At 37.8% G+C, this 22,322-nt stretch overlaps 2 protein-coding genes across 8 annotated transcripts in view; one reads left to right on the top strand and one right to left on the bottom strand.

Annotated features, from left to right (window-relative positions):
* The window catches only part of HECTD1 (HECT domain E3 ubiquitin protein ligase 1), a 95,679-nt gene extending 85,515 nt beyond the window's left edge, over positions 1-10,164 (top strand). For 3 of the 5 annotated variants that reach the window (XM_061180748.1, XM_061180745.1, XM_061180744.1), the window contains exons 32-43: positions 8-190; positions 589-796; positions 881-966; positions 1,125-1,252; positions 2,796-2,997; positions 4,212-4,349; positions 4,625-5,232; positions 6,231-6,309; positions 6,435-6,528; positions 7,227-7,377; positions 8,860-9,004; positions 9,116-10,164. In XM_061180748.1, the coding sequence (XP_061036731.1) occupies positions 8-190; positions 589-796; positions 881-966; positions 1,125-1,252; positions 2,796-2,997; positions 4,212-4,349; positions 4,625-5,232; positions 6,231-6,309; positions 6,435-6,528; positions 7,227-7,377; positions 8,860-9,004; positions 9,116-9,253 (2,160 nt within the window). In that variant the 3' untranslated portion in view covers positions 9,254-10,164. The remainder of the gene's footprint in view (positions 1-7; positions 191-588; positions 797-880; positions 967-1,124; positions 1,253-2,795; positions 2,998-4,211; positions 4,350-4,624; positions 5,233-6,230; positions 6,310-6,434; positions 6,529-7,226; positions 7,378-8,859; positions 9,005-9,115) is intronic. The other 2 variants (XM_061180749.1, XM_061180746.1) reach the window with 1 other exon arrangement.
* AP4S1 (adaptor related protein complex 4 subunit sigma 1) overlaps positions 1-22,322 on the bottom strand; it is a 77,872-nt gene that overhangs the window by 13,739 nt on the left and 41,811 nt on the right. For 2 of the 3 annotated variants that reach the window (XM_061180754.1, XM_061180755.1), the window contains exon 6: positions 12,775-13,312. The exons of the other annotated variant lie outside the window; for it this stretch is intronic. In XM_061180754.1, the coding sequence (XP_061036737.1) occupies positions 13,184-13,312 (129 nt within the window). In that variant the 3' untranslated portion in view covers positions 12,775-13,183. Of the gene's footprint in view, positions 1-12,774; positions 13,313-22,322 lie in introns of those variants that run through there. 3 annotated transcript variants of the gene reach the window in all.

The following is a 22,322-nucleotide window of genomic DNA, read 5'->3' as shown; positions in this document are numbered from 1 at the left end:
ATTGTAGGGTTGTTGGTCTATAGAGCATGTGGAACAGTATCTTGGCACTGATGAATTACCAAAGAATGACTTGATAACCTACCTGCAGAAGAATGCAGACGCTGCTTTCCTGCGCCACTGGAAATTAACTGGCACTAATAAAAGTATTAGGAAAAACAGAAATTGTTCTCAGCTCATAGCTGCATATAAGGTATATATTGGCATCAAAACACTATTTTGATTGGGAATGGCTTTGTGCTTTGCAGCTTTTTAAATGTTCTTGAGGAAGAGCAGTTCATTGGGACATACTAAAAAAAAGAAGTTGAATTAACATTGTTAATATGCCAATGCTAAAATTTCAAATATGGTTTGTGGCATTGGATGTAAATACGTAGTTTTAACTGTGGCTTTTAGTGGTTATATTTTGAGAATTTTCTTGGTTTAGAACAAAGCTTGGTTAAGCTTTGACTTGGGTGATACTGTTTTTATTTTAAAAGAAGGCAATTCTTTGAAGAATTCCAGCCTTTTCACATTAATACTAATAGGATGATATATTTATTGCTTTTCTTGAAAATGATTAATGGCTAGTTTTCCTAATTGTTTCTTTAGGATTTTTGTGAGCATGGAACAAAGTCTGGGTTAAACCAGGGGGCCATTTCTACTCTTCAAAGTAGTGATATTCTTAATTTGACAAAAGAACAACCTCAGGCCAAAGCAGGCAATGGACAGAATTCTTGTGGAGTAGAAGATGTCCTTCAGCTTCTGCGTATTCTGTATATAGTTGCAAGTGACCCTTATTCAAGAATATCCCAAGAAGGTCTGTAAGAAGCCTTGTTTCATTTCTGTGGCATTTTTAAAAGCAAGTCAGTTTATATTTTTATTAATTTTATTACTTTTACAGAAGGTGATGAGCAGCCTCAGTTTACTTTTCCACCAGATGAATTCACTAGCAAAAAAATCACAACAAAAATTTTGCAGCAGATTGAGGTAATAAAACCAGATAGTTGAACTCTTCAGTCTGTTGGACTTTGAATGTATTGCCTCTCCTTCCTTTTCTACCTCACGCCATCTCTCCTGTTAAGAATTGACTCCTTTTTGTCTTTTTTCATAATTGCTTTAAGACATTGTTATTTGTTAATTTGCAGGAACCATTGGCATTGGCAAGTGGGGCTCTGCCAGACTGGTGTGAACAATTAACCAGCAAGTGTCCTTTTCTAATACCATTTGAAACTAGACAGTTGTATTTCACATGTACAGCATTTGGTGCATCAAGGTAGGAGGTGTATCGTTTTACATTTTTAGAATAAATGTGTTTTTAAATGTTTTATATAAGCTCAAAATGTACATATATACTTTATATCAAGATTGATGAAGGGAATATATTGTTTTTTCGTAAAGAGTTGTCGACATTTGGGAATTCCCTGGTGGTCCAGTGGTTTAGACCCCATACTTTCATTGCCAAGGGCATGGGTTCAATTCCTGGTGGGGGAACGAAGATCCCGCAAGCTGTGAGGTATGGCCAAAAAAAAAAAAGAGTTGTCAACATTTAAACATTTTATGATTTCCAGTTGGATATAAGCTCTCTTGAAGCAGTGTGGATTGAAGTACTGTGTTTCCCATTAGCTAGCATTTATTGTACAGTATTTAAGTGGCTTACGTAAATTATTAGTTGCTGAAATTCCCAGGAATACAAAATTTAATGCTTGCAAATAGCTTTGATAACATTAAAAATATATCTTCTGGCCATTATTTTTCTCTTACTACCATCTAACATACCATTTTACTTCTTTTTGTTTTTCTGTCTCCTTCACTAGATGAAAGTTTCATGAGGGCAGGAATTTCTGGCAGTTTTGTTCACTGCTCTAGCTGCAGTGTATAGCACATTGTAGGTGCTCGGTAAATACTTGTTGAGTGATTGAATACCCAGAGTACTTTCAAAGTAGATGTAGAAAAGTTATAATTTAAATGGAGCTGCCTGTTGCCCTAAGTTACATTGTTGTATGTACCATTTCATATCATTTACCAAGCATTTGCACACATAGCACTATAGGCCCGCTGTGATTAATGGCATTGGTTATGATTTTTATTTTATATGTGTGGGTTTGTTTTTTTTTGTTTTTTTGGGGTTTTTTTTTTCAATTTAAAAAAAAAAATTTGGCTGCACCACACAGCTTGCAGGATCTCAAGTTCCGTGACCAGGTATTGCACGCGGGCCATGGCAGTGAAAGCCCTGAATCCTAACCACTAGACCACTAGGGAACTCCCTGATTTTTATTTTATAGATGAGGAAACTGATTCTCAAAGTACATAGCTGATTGGCCTGAGAGTACCAAAAATATTGTAGCACACATGAGAGTAGATCTTTCATCTTCTTATTCTTAATTCAAGATTCTTTCTCCCATCCTAGATGGGTTAACTCTGCATTGTTAAAAAGAAAATGTTTCAAAATCACAACACTGTTTCTGTGTTGGCTTTCAATTTGTATCACAGTAATAAAGATAGCTTAACCATTTTTTACATTCTCTGATTTAGGAAATGTTTATATTTTATGTATTATGAGTTTGTCTGTATTTTTATGTGTTGTGTGGGGTTGGACCACAGACCTTTATTTTGATCTGTTAATTGCTAAAGTAAAAAGGGAAAATATAGACTCAGTATTTTCTCAATTTGTTTAAGGAAATAAGATTAGTATATTTGATCATCTGATAAAATACTATTTTTTAAAAATTCTTAAATCTTTGAATTTTGTTGCTGGTTTAGTAGTATATTCAGCTGTTGCTGTATGCTACAGCTACATAGGTATTTTTCTATTTCAGAGCAATAGTGTGGTTACAAAACCGACGTGAGGCCACTGTGGAAAGAACAAGGACCACAAGTAGTGTAAGGCGAGATGATCCTGGAGAGTTTCGTGTTGGTCGTCTCAAGCATGAAAGAGTAAAAGTTCCACGTGGTGAATCACTGATGGAGTGGGCTGAGAATGTCATGCAAATACATGCAGATCGGAAATCAGTTCTTGAGGTACCTCTATATAATTTCTTTTAGTGTGCAGGACTGACAATTAGAGAACCAGTCTGTGTCTTCCACCACATAAAAAACTGCATTAGATAGAAGTGTAGCTGGATTTCTCTGCCCTCTGTGCAAAGGCCTTCTCCTCTGGCAGAGCATCTTTCATAAGAGGATGTCAGCTCACCTCCTCAGGGGTCAGGATCTCGTGGCTTAATGAGCAGCAAAGAATATCTTCACTCATGAAGATATTGAGAGATGTTGTAGCAAATGGCGGTAAGAAATTCAATATATTTACTGCAGAAATGTTATTGTGGGCATTGTTGATTATATCCTATATACATATTATTCCTTATATATGAGAGTCAAGGAAAGAAATACCTCTCCTGTCACAGATGTCAGCCACCTGGTTTGTTTATTTTTGGATCACAGACTGATTATGATAAATATAATACATCTCTAGAAAATTTATAAGGCTTATGGTTTTCACTTTAAAATTTCTGTGCCTGGGACTTCCCTGGCAGTCCAGTGGTTAGGACTCCGTGCTTCCACTTCAGGGAGCACAGGTTCAATCCCTATCCGGGGAACTAAGATCCCGCATGCCGCCAGCTCACGCCCCCACCCCCAAAAAAAGAATTTTCTGTGCCTTCATCTTATTCTTCTTACCCATGTAGTCCTCTAACCCAGATAATTCTCAATTATTATTATTTTTTTTGTTTTTTTTAAACATGCACTGTGTGTTTTTGTAAGCTGCCTCAAATAATTTTTGGAATACATGGAGTATGGATAAAAAACCTTTAAAGTGATTGCCTAAAGTCAGAAATAAGTGGAAGAGCTTAGGTTTTGGTGTCACGTAGACACGCGTGTACATGCACACACATATAAATCTGTATACCATCATTTCCTCAAGCAAATGATATATAACCTCTTTATCTGAAATTTGTTTTCCTTTGGTATGAAAAGGACATGATAATTTATTTTGTAGGTTTGTTGCGAGAAGTAAGTTGATGTATGAACAATGCTCACCCCAGTGTTTAAATATGGAATAGCATACAACAAATCAAATTTCTCTTTAGAAAAACTGGAATAAAAACTTCTGTGTGGCTTATATTATACTGCTACTATTTAAAAAAAAGTATATTACAGTAGGACTGGATTTTGGCAAGAATGGGATCATTAACATTTTTTTTAAGCTTACTTTCCCCCATAATTTATTTGTTCATGTTTAGGTTGAATTTTTAGGAGAAGAAGGAACTGGCTTGGGGCCCACATTAGAATTTTATGCTCTGGTGGCAGCAGAATTCCAGAGAACTGATTTAGGAGCTTGGCTTTGTGATGATAACTTTCCAGATGATGAATCTCGTCATGTAAGATTTACTTCCCATTTTGTGATTTGATGTGCAATTCTGCTTTTAGAAAGTTAAAAATCAGTTATGCTTCCAGAATGTAAGCCAGGTTTTCTGACTCTACTTTTATTATTGAATAATCCTGATATTATTAAAATGCTTTTAAAGGGTAAAATTTAGTCTATAAAACCTATTTAATAAAATGTGTTTATAGATACTTATAGATAGTGGAATTAAGATGTTTAATGTTTATGGATCTTTTCCTTTTTTTTGCATTTCTCCCTGTAAAAAATTAGGTCGATCTTGGAGGTGGATTGAAACCTCCCGGATACTATGTTCAGAGATCATGTGGACTGTTTACAGCTCCATTTCCACAAGATAGTGATGAGCTTGAAAGGATCACAAAACTCTTTCATTTCCTTGGAATTTTCTTGGCCAAATGCATTCAAGACAATAGACTTGTGGACTTACCTATTTCTAAACCTTTCTTTAAACTTATGTGTATGGGTGACATTAAAAGCAATATGAGTAAACTGATTTATGAGTCACGAGGTGATAGAGACTTACACTGTACTGAAAGTCAGTCTGAAGCCTCTACAGAAGAAGGTCATGATTCACTCTCAGTAGGAAGCTTTGAAGAGGATTCAAAATCAGAATTTATTCTAGATCCCCCCAAACCAAAACCCCCAGCTTGGTTTAATGGAATTTTAACTTGGGAAGACTTTGAACTAGTAAACCCACACAGAGCCAGATTTTTAAAAGAAATTAAAGACCTTGCTATCAAGAGGCGCCAGATTTTAAGCAACAAAGGTCTTTCTGAAGATGAGAAGAACACAAAATTACAAGAACTAGTGCTGAAGAATCCATCAGGTTCTGGGCCTCCACTTAGCATTGAGGATTTAGGGTAAGCTTTATATATATATATATATATATATACTCTTCAACCTAATGGATGAATAAATTCTAAAGCTTTTGTTCCTTTGTCTTCACTGATTTGCAATATATGAATATACAGTCTGTTAACAATAATAAGATGCTTTAGGAAATATCGATTTTTGATTTGATTCTTTGATTTGTTAATATTATAAAGAGAGCACTCAGAATACCAGAATATAGTTTATTAATCATCAGATGTCTGAAAGATTATCTGATTTATCAAATGTGATAACTATATATATCTTGCGTAAACAGTCCAAAGCCAATAATATTTTGACAAATTCATTAGCTAATTGATATATATAGCCTACTTGAAAAACCTCAGAATAGTTTGCTTTGTATGTAAGCCTTATCCCCAGTGGCTGCATTAACTAACTCAGATGCTGTAGATCTTTTGATAAAATTCTATTAATTTATATACATGTAATTACTATACCCTTGGTATGTTAAACTGTGATTTTGGATTGACTGCAAGGCTTTGCTGTCTTTTTCTTCCTTCCTTCCTTTCCTTCTTTCTTTGATGATAACATTGAGAAGTTGTGTTTGATAAGTTGTTCATATGTTCAGGGTTTGACTTGAGGCGGGGGTAAAAACAGAGCATGAACAACTTTAGTAAAAAAAATAGTTTCTTTTGCAAAAAAAAAAAAATCTTGTGAACACGTTGCTACCATAATTCATTACAAAAATCCATAGTTTATTAATTTTGTGCCTAAGGAGGAAGTGAAACATGAAAGGTGATGTTTCATGCAATGCTTGCAAAGCCAGGTTTGGTAAACAGTTGGCCAAATAGTTTTTGTGCACACGGTTTTGCATTTTAAAAGGCCCCATACTTAACATCTAAGCTGGTATAGTGATTTTGTTATTGTTGGGGGTTGGGGGAGGTGCTCATGGTTTTGGCGGCAGTGTTTTAAAAATTAAACACCAATGATAGCTGAATGTTAATCTAATCCTTTTCTGTCCTCCCAGTTTAAATTTCCAGTTTTGCCCTTCCTCAAGAATATATGGTTTTACAGCTGTGGATCTCAAGCCAAGTGGTGAAGATGAGGTACAAATTTTGCTTTTGATATATTTGTAAGTCCAGAAAAATCCTCTTAATGAGGCCAGTTGTACTAGGCGCTACTGAAATATTCCTAGATATTAACAATTACGTTGACAAATTTTCCTTTGCAGATGGTAACAATGGATAATGCAGAAGAATATGTGGATTTGATGTTTGACTTTTGTATGCATATGGGTATTCAGAAACAGATGGAAGCCTTTAGAGGTAATTTTTAAGGCTGTTTAGTTGAATCTCTCTCCTTTTACTTTGAGACAGCTGAAATTAAGGTACTGCTATGCTCAAAAATTGCTAGTAATCTCTAGATTTGCCCTCTAGTTTTTTGTCTTCCCAACAGTTAGGTCCTGCCGAGTACTCAGAACAGGTTGGAACATTTTCAAGCTGTAGCATACCCTCAGCTTGGTCCTCCTGAGTAATGAGGGACCCACTTTTGGCTTCTATTTTTTCATTTGTTAAGTGGATATAATGTTGCATACTTTCAATATTATATGATCAAGATGAGTTAAACTATGTTAGAACCTAAATTCTTCAAGTAAAGATTGACGCAAAATACACTGGACTGTTTATCACTTACTAGTTTTAAAAATGAGAACTTAGCCTTGGCTGGCTTATATGACATCAAGAACTGATTGGGAAATTATTAGAATTTGGCTACTGACCATAGTGTCTGAATATTCTCTCCCTGTCTACATTTGTGATAATAAGCAAAAATTTCTGTACTTAAAAGCCTAGCACAGTTTTTATTTCAAGCTATTTTCATTTATATTTGCTTTTTCAAGTATTTATTAATATTTATCTTCTATCCATTTAGTTGAGTATCTTGATTTGAAATTTATTTTGAAATTATAACTTAGAAACTGAGTTGTGTGTTTTGTTTTTGTTTTTTTGCTGTGTGTGTAATGTAGATGGGTTTAATAAAGTTTTTCCAATGGAGAAATTAAGTTCCTTCAGCCATGAAGAAGTCCAAATGATTCTTTGTGGAAATCAGTCACCATCCTGGGCAGCAGAGGATATTATTAATTATACTGAACCTAAGTTGGGTTATACACGTGATAGGTATGTGTTGGTTATTTTCTAAGATCAACAAATTGTTTATGTCCCAAAATCAAATGGCGGGTTCTCTAAATGACTCAGTGAATTATATGCATAAAATGAGAAAGCAGTTAAGTCTCACCGTTACCAAGATGTATATTCACTGATAAGGCTGAGTTCACACAAAAAGTCATCTTGGCTGATGTTAACATTCCTTTTCTCACTGTGTTTTAACTGTTCATCATTTTAAAAATTGGGTCATTTGTAAACCCTTAGGCTTTATTGCTTTTATATTAACCTTTATTTTCAAATAATTTCAATCTTATAGAAAAGTTGAAGAATAGTTAAGAATTCCTATATATCCTTTTCCAGAATCACCAGTACTTAACGTTTTGCTCTATTTCTTTTACATTATCTCTTTATACACACACACACACACATATATATTTTCTGAACCATTTGAGGATATGTTGCATATATCTTGTACCTTTACTCTGTAATACATTAGTGTACATTCCTCAGAATATGGCCATACTCCCACGTAGCCATACTAGTTAGCAAATTTGTGATTCCATACTATTAGCTAATCTATAGTCTACATTCCAGCTTTGTTGATTATTCCAGCAATGTCTTTAATAGCACTCACTTCACTCCCATTCTCCCCCATCAGGAAATTGTATTTAGTTGTGATATGTTTTTAATCAACAGTTCCTCGGATGTTTTTTCTTTCATACCACTGACATTTTTTAAGACTATAAGCCCTGTATTTTTTTTAAAGCTTTCAAAGTAATGTAAATGAGAAAGTATTATTATTTTACACTTAAATGACATTGTATATATAGCTTTTTTTTTTTTTTAAGTAAAGTTTTTATTGAAGCATATCAGAGAAGTACACAAATTGCACATACATCCTGGAGAATTTTCACAAAATGGACACACCTGTATAATTGGTACCCAGAACAAGAAACAACTCTAGAAGTCCCCATCCCCGTCTTATTCTTTTCTAGTCATTAAATCACTATTCCCATTGATTAATTTTGCTTGCTTTTGAACTTTAATAAATGAAATCATGCAGTATGTATTCTCTAAGGTCTGGTTTCTTTTATTTAATACTATAATTATGAAATTCATCCATGTTGTAGCATATAGTGATACTTTATTTCACTGTAACAAAAATGTATTATTTCAGATCCCTGTTGCTAGTTTAGCCATATTTGGGTGAATTATGCATGTGCTTCTTGAGCTTTTCTGATTTGCTGCCTTTGTTGCATATTTGATTCCTTTACTCCATCAGTGTTTCAGTCTATCTGTATCAGTCTTTGAAGGATATTTTTCAAGTAGTTTGTATCAGCTTATTTCATACTTACCCAGGAGTCTCTAGACAGTGTTGTTCTTCCAACATGCGGATATTCGTTTTTAGGGTTATTGCTGGCTTATACAGTAATGGTAGTATTTTTCATTTAAATCAGCTATCAAATCAATATAACTTTATTTTTCTTCTTTTAGCCCAGGTTTCCTTAGGTTTGTGAGGGTTTTATGTGGCATGTCTTCAGATGAGAGGAAGGCATTCCTGCAGTTTACCACTGGTTGTTCAACTCTACCCCCAGGTGGACTGGCTAACTTGCATCCCAGGCTCACAGTTGTACGCAAGGTACAAACTCTAGCTACTGGGGAATCTAAATGGAATTAAGATACTTAAGGATTGAAAGAAATACATATTTAAAGTCATGGTCTTCTGTTACTTTCACTTCTGTTTCCGTAGGTTGATGCCACTGATGCAAGCTACCCATCAGTGAATACATGTGTACATTATCTAAAGTTGCCGGAATACTCTTCGGAGGAGATCATGAGAGAGCGCCTGCTAGCTGCCACAATGGAGAAAGGCTTTCATCTCAACTGAGCTTTGAAGTGCAATGGGAGACATCAGAGACTTAAAATTCTAGTGAAGCCTCTTGTGTTTGTGTGCAGAGAAGTATATGATCCTCCATGCTAATGACACTTGCCTTTTTTCCACCATTAAGGCTTTAAGAACACATGGAATAAGTTCGTTAGCTGCTAATGACAAAACAAATCCTTTAACTATCCAGCCAGCAAGTATATAGCACAGAACACTTTGTGTTGCTACAAGGGCTCATGTGACTGGAATTAGGTGGTCCTACTTGACTGTTCCAAAGAGCAGCTTCTCAGATCTTCAGTGTTCATTGGTAAATTTCTAACAGTGTATTTGTGTAAAGTTTGTCATTTCATACTTCATACACTACAGTTGCCATCACTGATGCCTGTTTTGCTGGCTTTTAAGCTACTTGGTCAAAAATCCTGCTTCCTTAAAACATAGAGAGTTAATGAGCATCTCAAGCTTTTTCTTTTCCTTTTTAATGATGCCTGCACTATCAGAGTATATCTAGTGTTATCTCTTTTGTTTGGCATATAATCATGCACAGCCTTTTTATTTCTTTGAGGTGGGAGTATATTTTTATTTCCTAAATGCCATACTATAAAGATCAAATTCTTAAGTGTGTTTGTGCAGTTCAAAAATAAAGATATATTAAGGCGGGGGAGAAAACACTGGTTTAGATGCAAGGCACACTTAAAGCAAGTTTTACTCTTGGTTGTATTTTCTTTGTATATTATAAACATTTATTTAACTTGTTGCAGTTTGAAGTAAAAAAATTTCCAAAATGTATTCTCAACAATAATCATTAAAATGTTTGCAGCATACAAAACTGTGTCATGTGACTGTTTCACTGCAGCCATCAGACCTAAGAGCTTAACTGTATACTTTTCATTTTGAATCATTGAGATATATAGTTTTTTGAAATTACTACATGAAGAAATGTATTTTTCTGTGTAAATACACTTACTGAAACTGGAAAGCTAGGAGAAATATATGTTCACATGCTTGTGATCCAACTCTAGTGTTCTGTCTTTAAAGTATCCTTCAGGTAAAAACAGCCAAGTTATTTGTGTTAACTTTTTAAACACCAAATATGCTACTTACCATTGTATCTTCAGCGATGTGTAAGTCTAAGATCCAAGAATGATTTTTGAATGTTGTGTTAGTGTGAAAAGAAACCACTGGGATAATGCTATTTCCTGGTTTTGAAAAGGGGCTATATTTCCATTTTCCTGTGACTTATCATATCTATGCATCTAGGTGAAAGAAATGTCACTAGGTCTGATTTAGCCAAATGGCTTTTATAGGCGTGAAAAGCATTTTTTGGAATTGCCCACAATTTACCTGTTTAAAAGGTATGTTCCCTTTCTACATTAGAAGAGATTTCTCCCATTGCAGTCAATCATTTGAGTAGTGTGTCTGTTCTCTGCATGAGAATGTTGTGACTATGTAATCAGAGGCAGCATTTATATAATTTACCTTATTGTTAGCTTCACAGTTCTCTGTGAGAATAAAAGTTAAAATAAAACATAATAGCAATATTTAAACGTATGACCTATGCTTTAATCCAGAAAACAGTGGTGGTGATTGTCTCAATACGTGGATGCATGACTAGAACTTTACACTAGCAGTAGAATTAAAATCCAGTTTATGTGTATTATTTAAGTCTCTAAAATGTCTGTCAATAGCCAGCTTTTACCAAGACTAGTCTAGCACAGGGGTCAGCAAACTGTGGCCTGCCGTTTGCATTTGTATGGCCCATGAACTAAACATGGTTTTAAAATTTGTAAGTGGTTGGAAAAAATAAAAAAGAATAATAATATCTTATGTGAAAATTTTATGAAATTCAGATTTGTGTCCAAAAATAAAGTTTTATTAGAACACAGCCATGCTGATTTATTTATGTATAATCTATGGCTTTTTTTGCACTACAGTGGCAGAACTGAGTAGTTACAGCAAAGACCATATGGGCCACGAAGCCTAGACTATTTACTGTCTGGCCTTTGCAGAAAAGGTTTGCTGAATCCTGGTCTAGCACATTACTACAGCAGGTAAAGTTGATGAGTCTTATACAGTGACTAACTCTGAAATGTCAGGAATCTTCCTGTAGAACCAGAAGTCCAAGAACAAGGTAAAGCTGACCAGTCTGAGACATAAATTTCATGACTCTGAAAATCACTTAAAGCTGGTAGTCACAGTTCAGCAATAAACCTGAAGTGAGATGATGACACAGCCTGTCACACAACAGAGAGTCACATTAGAGTTCACTTTGTGTATGAGTCAAGTATTGTGAGACATCTACTTGGGTCTTCAAATACACTAGCCTCTGGAGTATTTTTTCCAGTGGTATCTACCTAGTATTTTTTTTTAATTGTTATTCTCTCAAGGTACTAAAATCTGTGCCAAGATGTTATTTGAATGCTATTTTGGTGTGACCCCAAAATTAATTTTATTCACTCCCTAGTTACTTCTGGTGTACCAGTTTCAGCAGTTACCCGAATGTGCTACTGATTAAGTGCCTACCAACTAGGCCAGTGTTTCCCAACTAATTATGTCTCAGAAAGACCTCCAAAGCACTTTCATCTAGACTGGGCTTTCCCCAGACCTTGGCTACTTAATGCATACCATTCATTGTTCTGGCAGGTCAGAAGCCTTTCCTCTGCCTTCCTGAATGAGTCCAAAACAGCTAAGGTTTGCTTTTGGAGTCCATTATTGACTGGTTGCCTGGTAGATGCAAACTTTGAAATATGTAAGTGAATTTTTAGAAACAAAGAATTTAAACAAAATCCCTCCTATGCACACATACACGAGAGAGGGAGAGAAATCAAACAGTACTGAATGAATTACTGCCTAGAATGCCCATTTACGTCCTCTCTTGGAGGATAGAGTGTTGTAGGTGAAAGAACTCTTGGAATTCCATAGGATGGCACAATAACTTCATGTATCAAGACTATATTTCTCTGTCCTCCAATGTACTCGCCCTCCTACCCTAACATGCACATGAACATGCTTTTACCTAAGACAGTTCTGTATCTTCTACTGTTACGAAGCAAAAGCATATATACAGAAAGGTTTGGGAGGATCAGAGCATTGCTCTTCTATAGGGACTTAGCAGTTGTCTTTGCTTCAAGACATTCTAGGAGAAGGGGTTGAAGGAATAAAAGGGAGGGGAAGATGGAGTCATTTCATGGCAACCTGAACAGAGATATTCTCTTGCATTCTGTTTTTAAACTTTGAACTAAATTTCATTTACAAATAAGTTTACTAATAAGACTAACTCTTTACAATACGGCATATAGGATAGCTAAAAGGCTGTCTTAGCGATTCATTATTAGGTAGTAACATTCTCTATAGAGTTAATTACATGATGTCATTGTAATTGCCAAGTACCCATAAAATGGATATCAGGCTTTTAGAAACTGGCAAAGAATATTTGATTCTGCAATTTTCATTAGGTACACACATTTTGACTTTTTAAGGAAAAAGACAGCATTCAGAAAACAGTATTATTCAAAGTGCTATGAGTGTTCAAGTCAATTTTAAAAGTTTATTGGCCAATAGAGAGGTGCCACGTTTTCTTCCCACCCCGTGATGCTATTCCTGAATTTATCCCTTTGCAAAGGGAAGCAGAGACCAAAAGAGTTTCCCTCAGTACTCCACAAAATCTAAACAAGTGAGAAAAAAAATGCTTATGGTCAGAAAATAAAACTTGTCTCTCCGTTTAGAGAAAAATTTTCTTTGTGCATCATGTTTTAAAATACAGTTTTGTTTTCCGTTTAGGAACTGTGGAAAACACCTATTTAAAATGTCTTTGAAGGACAGCCCATTTTGCAGTGTTTGGTCTTCCAGATTGTTTTGGGCTAGTGATGTTGAGAGGTATTCCATGGTGTCCTCATTTCCTATAAGTCGATGTTGTCTGGCAGAGCCTTTCTGTTTTCAGCTGTCTGACATCTTATCAAGAATTAGTAGAGGGGCAAGAATTCTTGCCCGATTCGTTTCCACAATGCAGCCATTTAACACCATCTCATCCAAAATGATGTGTACTTTATCCAAATTAAACATTATCTAGGGTCATATTAAGGAAATTAGTTATAAAAATGTTAACATTCAGTAAATAATAACTTATGACTTTGCCTGGAATTTTTCCAGTGTAAATTAGTCTAAGCATGAAGGTTTGTTTTTTATTTTAACAGAATTCCTGAAATTAAATTTAAAATTGGTATTTATATTAGAAATTATTACCTTCATGTACACATATATACCTAATTTCACCTTGGTTAGGCTAACTGGACAATAGACATAGAAATGGAACAGCTATACCTTTTAGCCAGAGGGAGACGGAATCTCTACTAAGAGCTGGAGAACAAAGCAAATAAATTTTGGTAAGAGTGTGACCTGACCTCAAGAACAATGTCTTCCCAGACAATAATAACAACAGTAACAGCCATGACTTATTGAATACTCATTATGTTCCAGGCATTGTGTTGAGTGTTTTACATGTATTATTTCAGTCTTCTCTACGACTCGGTGATGTACATGCTAACATTATCCTCATTTTACACAGGAACAAACAGGCTCAAAGCCATTGCCCACAGTCACATGGCTAGTAATTGTCAGAGCTGGAATTTAAACCGAAAGTTTGGGCTTAACTGCTCTGCTTCCAGACTTCTCAGGAGAGGCCTGAGGCTGCTGAGTATACATCCTCCCTCCGCCCTCAAACCTCCACCCCAAAACAAATGCCTTTACAATACTGCACCTTGAGCATCTTTTGTGTCAGACAGGCTAAAGAAAAAAATAACCATGAGGAGAAATGAATGAAGAAAAGGCAATGCTGACTTAATTCCCAAGGAGATAAAAATTCCAATTTTCAAGAGAGTACCTCTTATAAATGAAGCATTCTAAAAATACTCATTTGAGAATGATGGAGCCACTTTAGCTTACTGACGTTCTTATTGGAAAGTTAGTACAGGGCATGGGAGAAGAAGAAAACACTGTTAGACTATGATGTCTAGCTAATTAGAAAGAGCCAAGTCCTTCCTCCAGGAGTCCCTTCATTTGAGTACCTAACTTTTCTTTTGTGAAATTGAACTGGAAGAGAGAACTGACCTGTTCTGGAAGAGAGAATTAAACTCTTGAGAGTGAAGATGATAATGGCTGAACGTTTCTAAATTCTATGCCTTACTATCTTAAGTTTCCATCAATAAAGAGCACAATCCTGGTCTGTTTAGAAAAAAACAGAATAAAACAAAAAACAGCTGACGGATTGTTTCAAATAGACAAACTTCATTCAACAAGCGAGTGATTAAGTGCACTACGGGAGTTCATAATTAGTGAATCTTTGTAAAATGAGCTGTTACCACCTGATTTTTCTTCCCAATAATTCCAGATGTTCAAGTCTATTGTATTTGTTTAGTGAAGTACATCTATAGAGAATGAGACAATCCTGGGAATGACTTTTAAGTCTCTGTTAGGCTCTGTGTTAATACCTCATTAAGCTCTGTGCAAATAGTCCTCCAGCAGAATAAACTTTTTCAGGAGCCCATGGGAACTGTCCTTAAGTGACCCAGAAAAAAAAAAAGCTTTACTCTGTTATACCTATTAATAATACCTTCCAATTAGATGGATGATTGCTTTGTCCATGGCCAAATTGGGACTGGAATATTAGGCGCTTGACTCAATCCTCTTCACCAGACCCAGAAGCCAGAACTTAGAAGCCAGGACAAGGTAGGAATGACAGCCAGGTATAAAGGAAGGCAGAGCTGGGAAGCACAGGTGACTGCATGAAAAAAATGCCCTGTAGAATCCCCCTGTTGTATTCACTAAGGACAATGAAAACCTAGTGCCCTTTTTTTTTTTGGTGTCAAGGTTTTTTGTTTTAAGTATAGCTGATTTACAATGTTGTGTGAATTAGTGCTGTACAGCAAAGTGATTCAGTTATACACACATATATACATTCAGTTTTAAAATATTCTTTTACATTATGGTTTATCATAGGATATTGAATATAGTTCTCCGTGCTATACAACAGGACCTTGTTGTTTAAAGCCTAGTGCCTTTGAAAATGTCAACCCATCCAGGGTGAGGGTGATTCTGAGGTAGAAGGAGATCTCATTTTAATCTATTCTATTTGAATCGATGCAGGGATCAAGCTGCTCTGAAGACTGCTCCATCTTTGGCAAGAATATGGTCAGCAATTCAGATGTCCCCTTGAACAACTAGCTCAATGTCTTGAAATTCAGATTAGAATTTACTGCTGAATCATATCAACCACTGACATCCTCACAATGCAAGGACAAGATCCTTCAGCAAGTCTGAATTTCCCAACATCCTGGAAACATGAATTGCTCAGTGAGGGCATTCTGTACTGTGGGCATGTGACTGCCTGAGTATCTGGCTCAAACCCCTCATAATCATGCAACTTTCTGGCGCTATAAAGGGAAACCACAGACCAAATCCAATGTGAGGCAAAAGCCTGAAAGCTGATTTCCCCTTGGAATCATGTGACTCCTTTAAAATAAGAATCCAGCTGTTGTTCACATCTTGATTTGGTTTATGAGTTACTTGTGCACACTGCAAAAGCCAAGAGTAATGGCATTTGGGTTACAAGCCAGGTGAGCAGGGACCAAAAAATGCCCTATATGCCAAGTCCCGTGGCGATAAACAGAAGCAAACACACTTTAGCCCTGACATTTGGAATAGGAGAAAGCAAGAAAGGCACAAGCTGTTGGTCTATTAAGGTGATGAGCTGAGAATGACTAGTTTAAGAGGGTCCAACCTTCAGGTTTTACTGAATTCAACTGACTTAAAGATCCTTGAGGAAACTTGTTTACCTTCATGGGCATCCTAAAGTTGGAGCTGATGGGAACTAGAAAGAGCCTCTTAAAGAGCAGATTCATAAAGCCCCACTTTCTCCCAACCCGGAAACCTAGAGCCTTTCTGAATTTCTATGTCATGTGGATTGGAGTTGAATAGTTGAATAGGACCCCAGTAATATTAGTGCCACTTGAAATCAATTTTTTAATTAGAGTGATTGAAATGTTTCTGGTTCATACATTGGAATTTTGATCTCTGGATCATAAAGCACTTTTTCAACATGGTATTTTAACACCACTGTGGTGGTCTAGTTCTCCTTTAATAAGAGAAAACTGAGCAGCATACATTCTAATGGGACCTCAAAAGCAATTCCAGGGAAGAGCCCAGCCTAGAAACTAAACTTTCTAATTCTAGATTTTGGCCTCAGATCCCTTGTCTTCTTATTTGATTTCTTTTTCTTTTTTTTTTTTTTTTTTTAAGATCCTAGCTAGGACTTCCCTGGTGGTGCAGTAGTTAAGAATCCACCTGCCAATGCAGGGGACACAGGTTCAATCCCTGGCCGGGGAAGATCCCACATGCCACGGAGCATCTAAGCCCATGCGCCACAACTACTGAGCCTGTACTCTAGAGCCCGAGAGCCACAACTACTGAAGCCCACGTGCCTAGAACCCGTGCTCTGCAATGAAGAGTAGCCCCCGCTCGCCCCAACTAGAGAAAGCCCGCACACAGCAACGAAGACCCAACGTAGCCCAAAATAAAATAAATAAAGATCCTAGCTAAGGAAAGTTCTTTAAGTAGGGTGGGGAAAAAACGTGTTCTCTTTTTTTTATACTTTTAACTCAATTTCCCATGGAATTAGATAAGTTGCAAAGGGCCAATGTGTTCACATTTCCCACAGAAAATCAAATGCTACTGTATGGAAGATTATCATGAAGATTCTGCATAGTTCTGGATAAACTCTCCTTGTAATAGTCTTGTGTTCACTTTTAGGCTTAGTATGGCCTTTAGTTAATTAGGTCACTGAAAAGGAGTGTTTTTTTATTGTTGTTGTTACGTAGGTTTTCCTGAAAGATCCAATCATATTCTGAGAGCAACAAAGACATCCCAGTGTAATTTTTTTTTAAGTTTATATAGGCTTTTGTAAAATTACACAAATATCAAAGTCAGCACTGGAGTCAATGAGCCTGTCATTTCTCTTGTTTTTTCTCCCAAATTCTCTGTTGCTTCTCATAGCTTGCTGCCACTATTTCTGAGTAAAACAGAACCCAGAAGCATAGAACAGAAGGAGTGGGGGTAAGGCAGAGGGACCCGGTAGGGAGGGATAGGAGGAATAGTAGGGGATGAATATGGCACCTAAAGGACTCAGAAACACACTTAAAGGACAAAGAGAGACGGCTAAAGCTAGGGAGGGCCAAAATAGCCCGGAAGGCAGAACTGTTTAATCTGGAACTTTCACATCCCTTTCCCAGGTGAATGGCTGACTCCCTTGGAGACTGTTCATAATTCTGAGACTCATCACTCATGACTTGACTAGAACTCTCATGCTGGAGCGGGCTGTGGCCCCCTTACCCCTCCGTGCCTGCCCTTCCCAAAGACTGGACCAGCTGCACACATTCCCTTGGGCCCAGGGGCCTGCTCTCTTCTCTTGCAGCCCTGCTTCAATGGACATATTTTCAAAAGGAAAAGAAGATGTTTAGAAATCTCTGACGTGAACGTCACTTTTGGAAAGCATGCTCTTATCAAGACATTCAGGTATTCGCTTCAAAATTTTTCATTATTTATGACTCCTCCAACCAAAGACCAGGGTTTCTCTAAAACTTCTTCCCTAATTCAGGAAACACCAAGACAGCATGGTGCCAGGCACTTTATAAATGTTTTCTTAGAGACTAATTTGCTACAATCTACTCCAGACGATTATGAATTTTCAAAAAGTGTGTCAAATTTAATCTTAAATCACATTTGTAGCCCTAGAATCAAAGGCTCTGGAAACCCGGAGACCAGTACCAGCTCTGTGCCAAAGTAGCTCTGTGGTTTGGGACAATCAATCCATAGAGCTACTCTGGGACAGAACTGGTATTGGTCTCTGAGCCTCAGCCTCTTTTTGTCTAAAAAGTGAGATTTTAACTTGATGATTGTGTAGTTTTCTTCCAATTCCAAAGCAGTCAAACCCTATGACTCTAAAAGTAACCTTCAGGGAGAGGAAAGCTAGTTTACTCCTTTCTGATATGATCAAGCTATTCCTGATGTAGTCACATGCTCCACCATACCTCAAAAGAAATCCTTTTGTAATAACAATTAATTATTTTAACTTTCTGAGAGACCATCGAGAAAATTTCAGTTCCTTTAGAAGCTGCCACTTCAGTGTTGGATGATTTCCCTAGAGAATTTCTTTGGTCTTCTTGCCAGTATTTCCATAGCCCCTAGTTGAACAAGTTACTTTTGTGATTTCTCATTAAGTCAGGCTGAAATTATCTCCTATTTGGAGAAGCCCTGTTCTGGTTTCTGGACCTCTAAAGGTGTTTGGGATTTTAGGAAAGTAATGAAGGAACGACAGATAGACGCCCCTCTACTAGGGCCTGGGGCCTGATCAGGGCTTGACTGCAAATCTTAGCGGTGCTCTTACTGTTGGCTGGGTGCTTTTAGTCCTCCAGGGCACACCCTGGTAGATAACTAGCTGAGTCATAGAGAGTGCAAGAGGATGGAGGCCCTTCCTACTCGCCCACCCTCAGCTGCAGTAAAGAGAGCATGTTTCACATCACGCATGTGAGCTTTTAGGCTCTAGAATTAATTGCTCAAGCTTTTGGACTTTAAGGACTTACAAAGTAAAAACATGAGTGTTCTAAAGATTTTTTTAAAAGATATTTTTGAATGAAGAAAACATTCTGGATTCTAGAGCTATCCTATATTTGTTGGGGAGGGGGCACGAGAATATAAATAGGAACCCCAGCTTGTTCCTGGCTTTTCTTCCCATGCATGCATGTGGAATACCTCCCTTACCATCCCAGCCTCTCTATCATTCCTGCCTCCAGTCCTGGGGTGGTAGAGAGACCTGCATAGGCCCTGGCAGCAGGCACTGGCATGACCAGGTACCCGCTAAATTCTGGGGACCCAGGTGCTGGAGGGTGGTCAAGGAGTGGGTGGGGGGCCCTGCCGGCTCTGGGTAAGCATTCTTACCCCATGGAGAGGGGTGCTGCTGAAGGAGAGCTACAGTAGGGTCCTCTAAAGCACAGGGCCCAGGAAGGGGACCCTGGTTGTCCGGGTCTGAAGGCAGTACTGCTGCATTCCATTCTAGCCAAAATAAACCAAGTCTTTAAGCCTCTTTAAGGCCACCAAATACCAAAAGGGGTGTCAAGGGTTTTGGTACCTTCACACACATTAGGTGTGCACTGAACTGGGGAGGAATTGGACTTCTACAGAGCGCTGTTCATGGGTGCCATCCTCTGACTATTTAGCAGAAGGGGATCAGATTGCTCCTTTGAATTATGCATTGTCTGGAGAATTCAGCAAACCTGGGGCTCTGGAGCTGAGCACATATTGAGAAGCTCATCAGTTGGTTCCTAAAAACTATCTTAATTCGTAGAATTTGAAGTCTTAAATAAGTCTACCAAAGTATGAGGAAGGGCAAACTTTCCCGACAGAAGTCCTCAGGCAACATTTCAGCCCCGCGGGTGGAGTGGAATATGAAGAGGGTATCAGAGGTGCTTCAGCGCACGTGAACAGTTTAGGTCCTGATGTGCTTAGCCCCCGGGGTGCAGGCCGCCCCACTTGAGACTACTCTGCAACAGAGAGTTTCCACTTAGTAGAAGGGTTTTCGACAAACCAGAATTTCTGTCCTGATTTCCTGAGCTTACGTCGTTTCTTTTTAATAACCCATCTGCCTTGCTCTGTGACGTTAGTCTTCTTAGAAGTAGAACAAGCCCATACTAGGGAAAAATGTAAACAATGCATTTAATTTCCCAATGTCTAACCCTACAGGCTCTGGAAAACTGCTCCCTTCTTAAAAGGCTTCAGGGCGGTAAAGTCTCTGGAGAAAGACTGCGAGTAAAGGACTTCTTGGGAGTTCCATAAGGTTTGGACTCCCACCTTCCTGTTGCTGCAACAAGACTGAGCCTTAAATCGTGTCTGTTCCAAGCAGACGGACGTGGAAGGCTTCCTTAATCTGAGCAAACACAAAGGTTACGTGCTCTGAGTGTTGGGAGAACCGGTTCCAAGATGCAATTATGTCAGCTGCTGGTTCAACCTTTCAAGGCCTAAGGAAGCTTCCCTGGTACAACGTTAGCTGCTCTGGCAGGTTCCTGGTTACATGCTACCAGGGTGGTGATGCGGTCTGTCTGTGAGGCCACACCTCTAAAAGGCTCCCTTGTCTTACTGTTAAGAAACTGATGTGTAAAGTTTTCCCTGGACTTCTTCAACGTGACAGTTAAACAGAACTGTGGGGAATTCCCTGGCGGTCCAGTGGTTAGGACTCCGAGCTTCCATTGCCGGGGCCTGGGTTCAATCCCTAGTCGGGGAACTAAGATCCTGCAAGCTGTGCAGCCCAGCCAAAAAAAAAAACTATGTATGAGGCAGAATAGAGTCCTGGGTTTGTAATTTGACCTTTTTCAGATGGCTGAGGGTAGAAACTCTTTCAGAATCTCAATAGAAGAGAGGTGCCCCATGCCCTGCCTGCCCTGCCCCCTGCTGCACTTTTAGACCATGGGAGGGCCATGTGAACTTACAGCTTGAGCACAGACATACACTTCCAGGTCTGGAGGGACTTAGTTCCCTTCTCTAAATTATGCAAAATTCCTAATCTGTCAGGTGGATGTGCCTAAGTATTTCCCAAGAACAGGAATATATAAGTTGGTCAGAGAGGAAGAGAAGGCAAAAATGAAACTAAGTAAAATGAAGGGTAAGGATGAAAATTGTGTGCTTTGGTGTGAAAATTAAATTCAAACAAGAATGCTGGAGTTCATTACATGGACCTATGCTATACACTAGAGGGATACAAAGACAAACCCATCTCTACTTTTAATAAACACCTAGTCAATATATAAGACACATCAACACACTGAGTCCAACTATAATACACATCCTACTATATCTGATTCACTTTACTTCTCTGAATATCTAGACTTACAAGACTTTCCCATCCTGTTCTAGGTAAGATAAGTCAGCTCAGTTACCTAGTCATGGCAACATCAAACATTAAGGCTGAGAGGGTGTTAAGGCTCTTCTAGTTTAATTCTATCATTCTGAGATGAGGGGGTTATGTGTCTTGTCTGATACACACGGCTAGCTGGTAGCAGCACTGAAAGCAAAACTTGGGTATCTATAGTCCCAGTAAAGTGTCTATTAGCTTTTGCTGTCTTCCTGATGACTTCTTAAATCAAAAGTCATCTTTCTTATTACCCTGTACAAGGAGGAAGAGATTTATTTTGAATTGCTTTAAAGGACTTAGTTAAAATGGAATGTGACATGCTGAATAAAAATACACCCTAATATACAGTCTGGTCTTGGGTCTCCTAGGTCAAAAGGACCACAGATTTAGGTCACTCACCACAAGAGGGCACTCAGATTTCCCCAATTAATTTAAAGAGGCTTCAAATACAGCCTGCAAATCAAGTTTATCAACATGACATTTTCTATCAATAGTAAAAGGTAAATGGCCATTTCCCCAGAATATACTGACATACTGTTTCTGGGCATAGGTATCTAATGTGTATATGTGTATGTGTGTGTGTGTGTGTGTGTGTATATACACACACACACACACATATATGTTTATATATATACATACATGTGTGTGTGTGTGTATACACACACATAAACATGTTATAATTAATATATATTTGTTATAATTAATGTTACTATTTCAGATTCAAGCCTGATGTTTTCTCAAAGGACACCTATTTATTGCGTTCAAGTGGTAAGCAGATTTCCGAAGTAAAAATTAACTTAAAAGACAACTTGCCTCCAGAGCACTCACATAAAGCCCAGTGGGATCCTGCCAAAATCCGCAGGCCTGCAATATTCTAAGTAAATCATGCTTGTTCTTGGGGCCCTTGGATACTTTGATTTAGAAAGGAGAAGAGAAGAAAAGGAGAGCTTCCTCTGCTATAAAAGGAGACGAATATAAGCCAGGCAATTTCTTTAACCTTCCAGTTTATCATCCCTGAAGGCCTTCTTCTGATCATGTGGGGAATTTCTGGAGATTTATACCTAGAGCTATGGAAATCCATTCTCTCTAGGAGGACCAAGCACTTTCTGGCTGTGTTATTTA

This window comes from Eubalaena glacialis, chromosome 2, assembly GCF_028564815.1.
Source record: "Eubalaena glacialis isolate mEubGla1 chromosome 2, mEubGla1.1.hap2.+ XY, whole genome shotgun sequence".
NCBI lineage: Eukaryota > Metazoa > Chordata > Mammalia > Artiodactyla > Balaenidae > Eubalaena > Eubalaena glacialis.
This window is presented reverse-complemented; position numbering and strand designations above follow the sequence as displayed.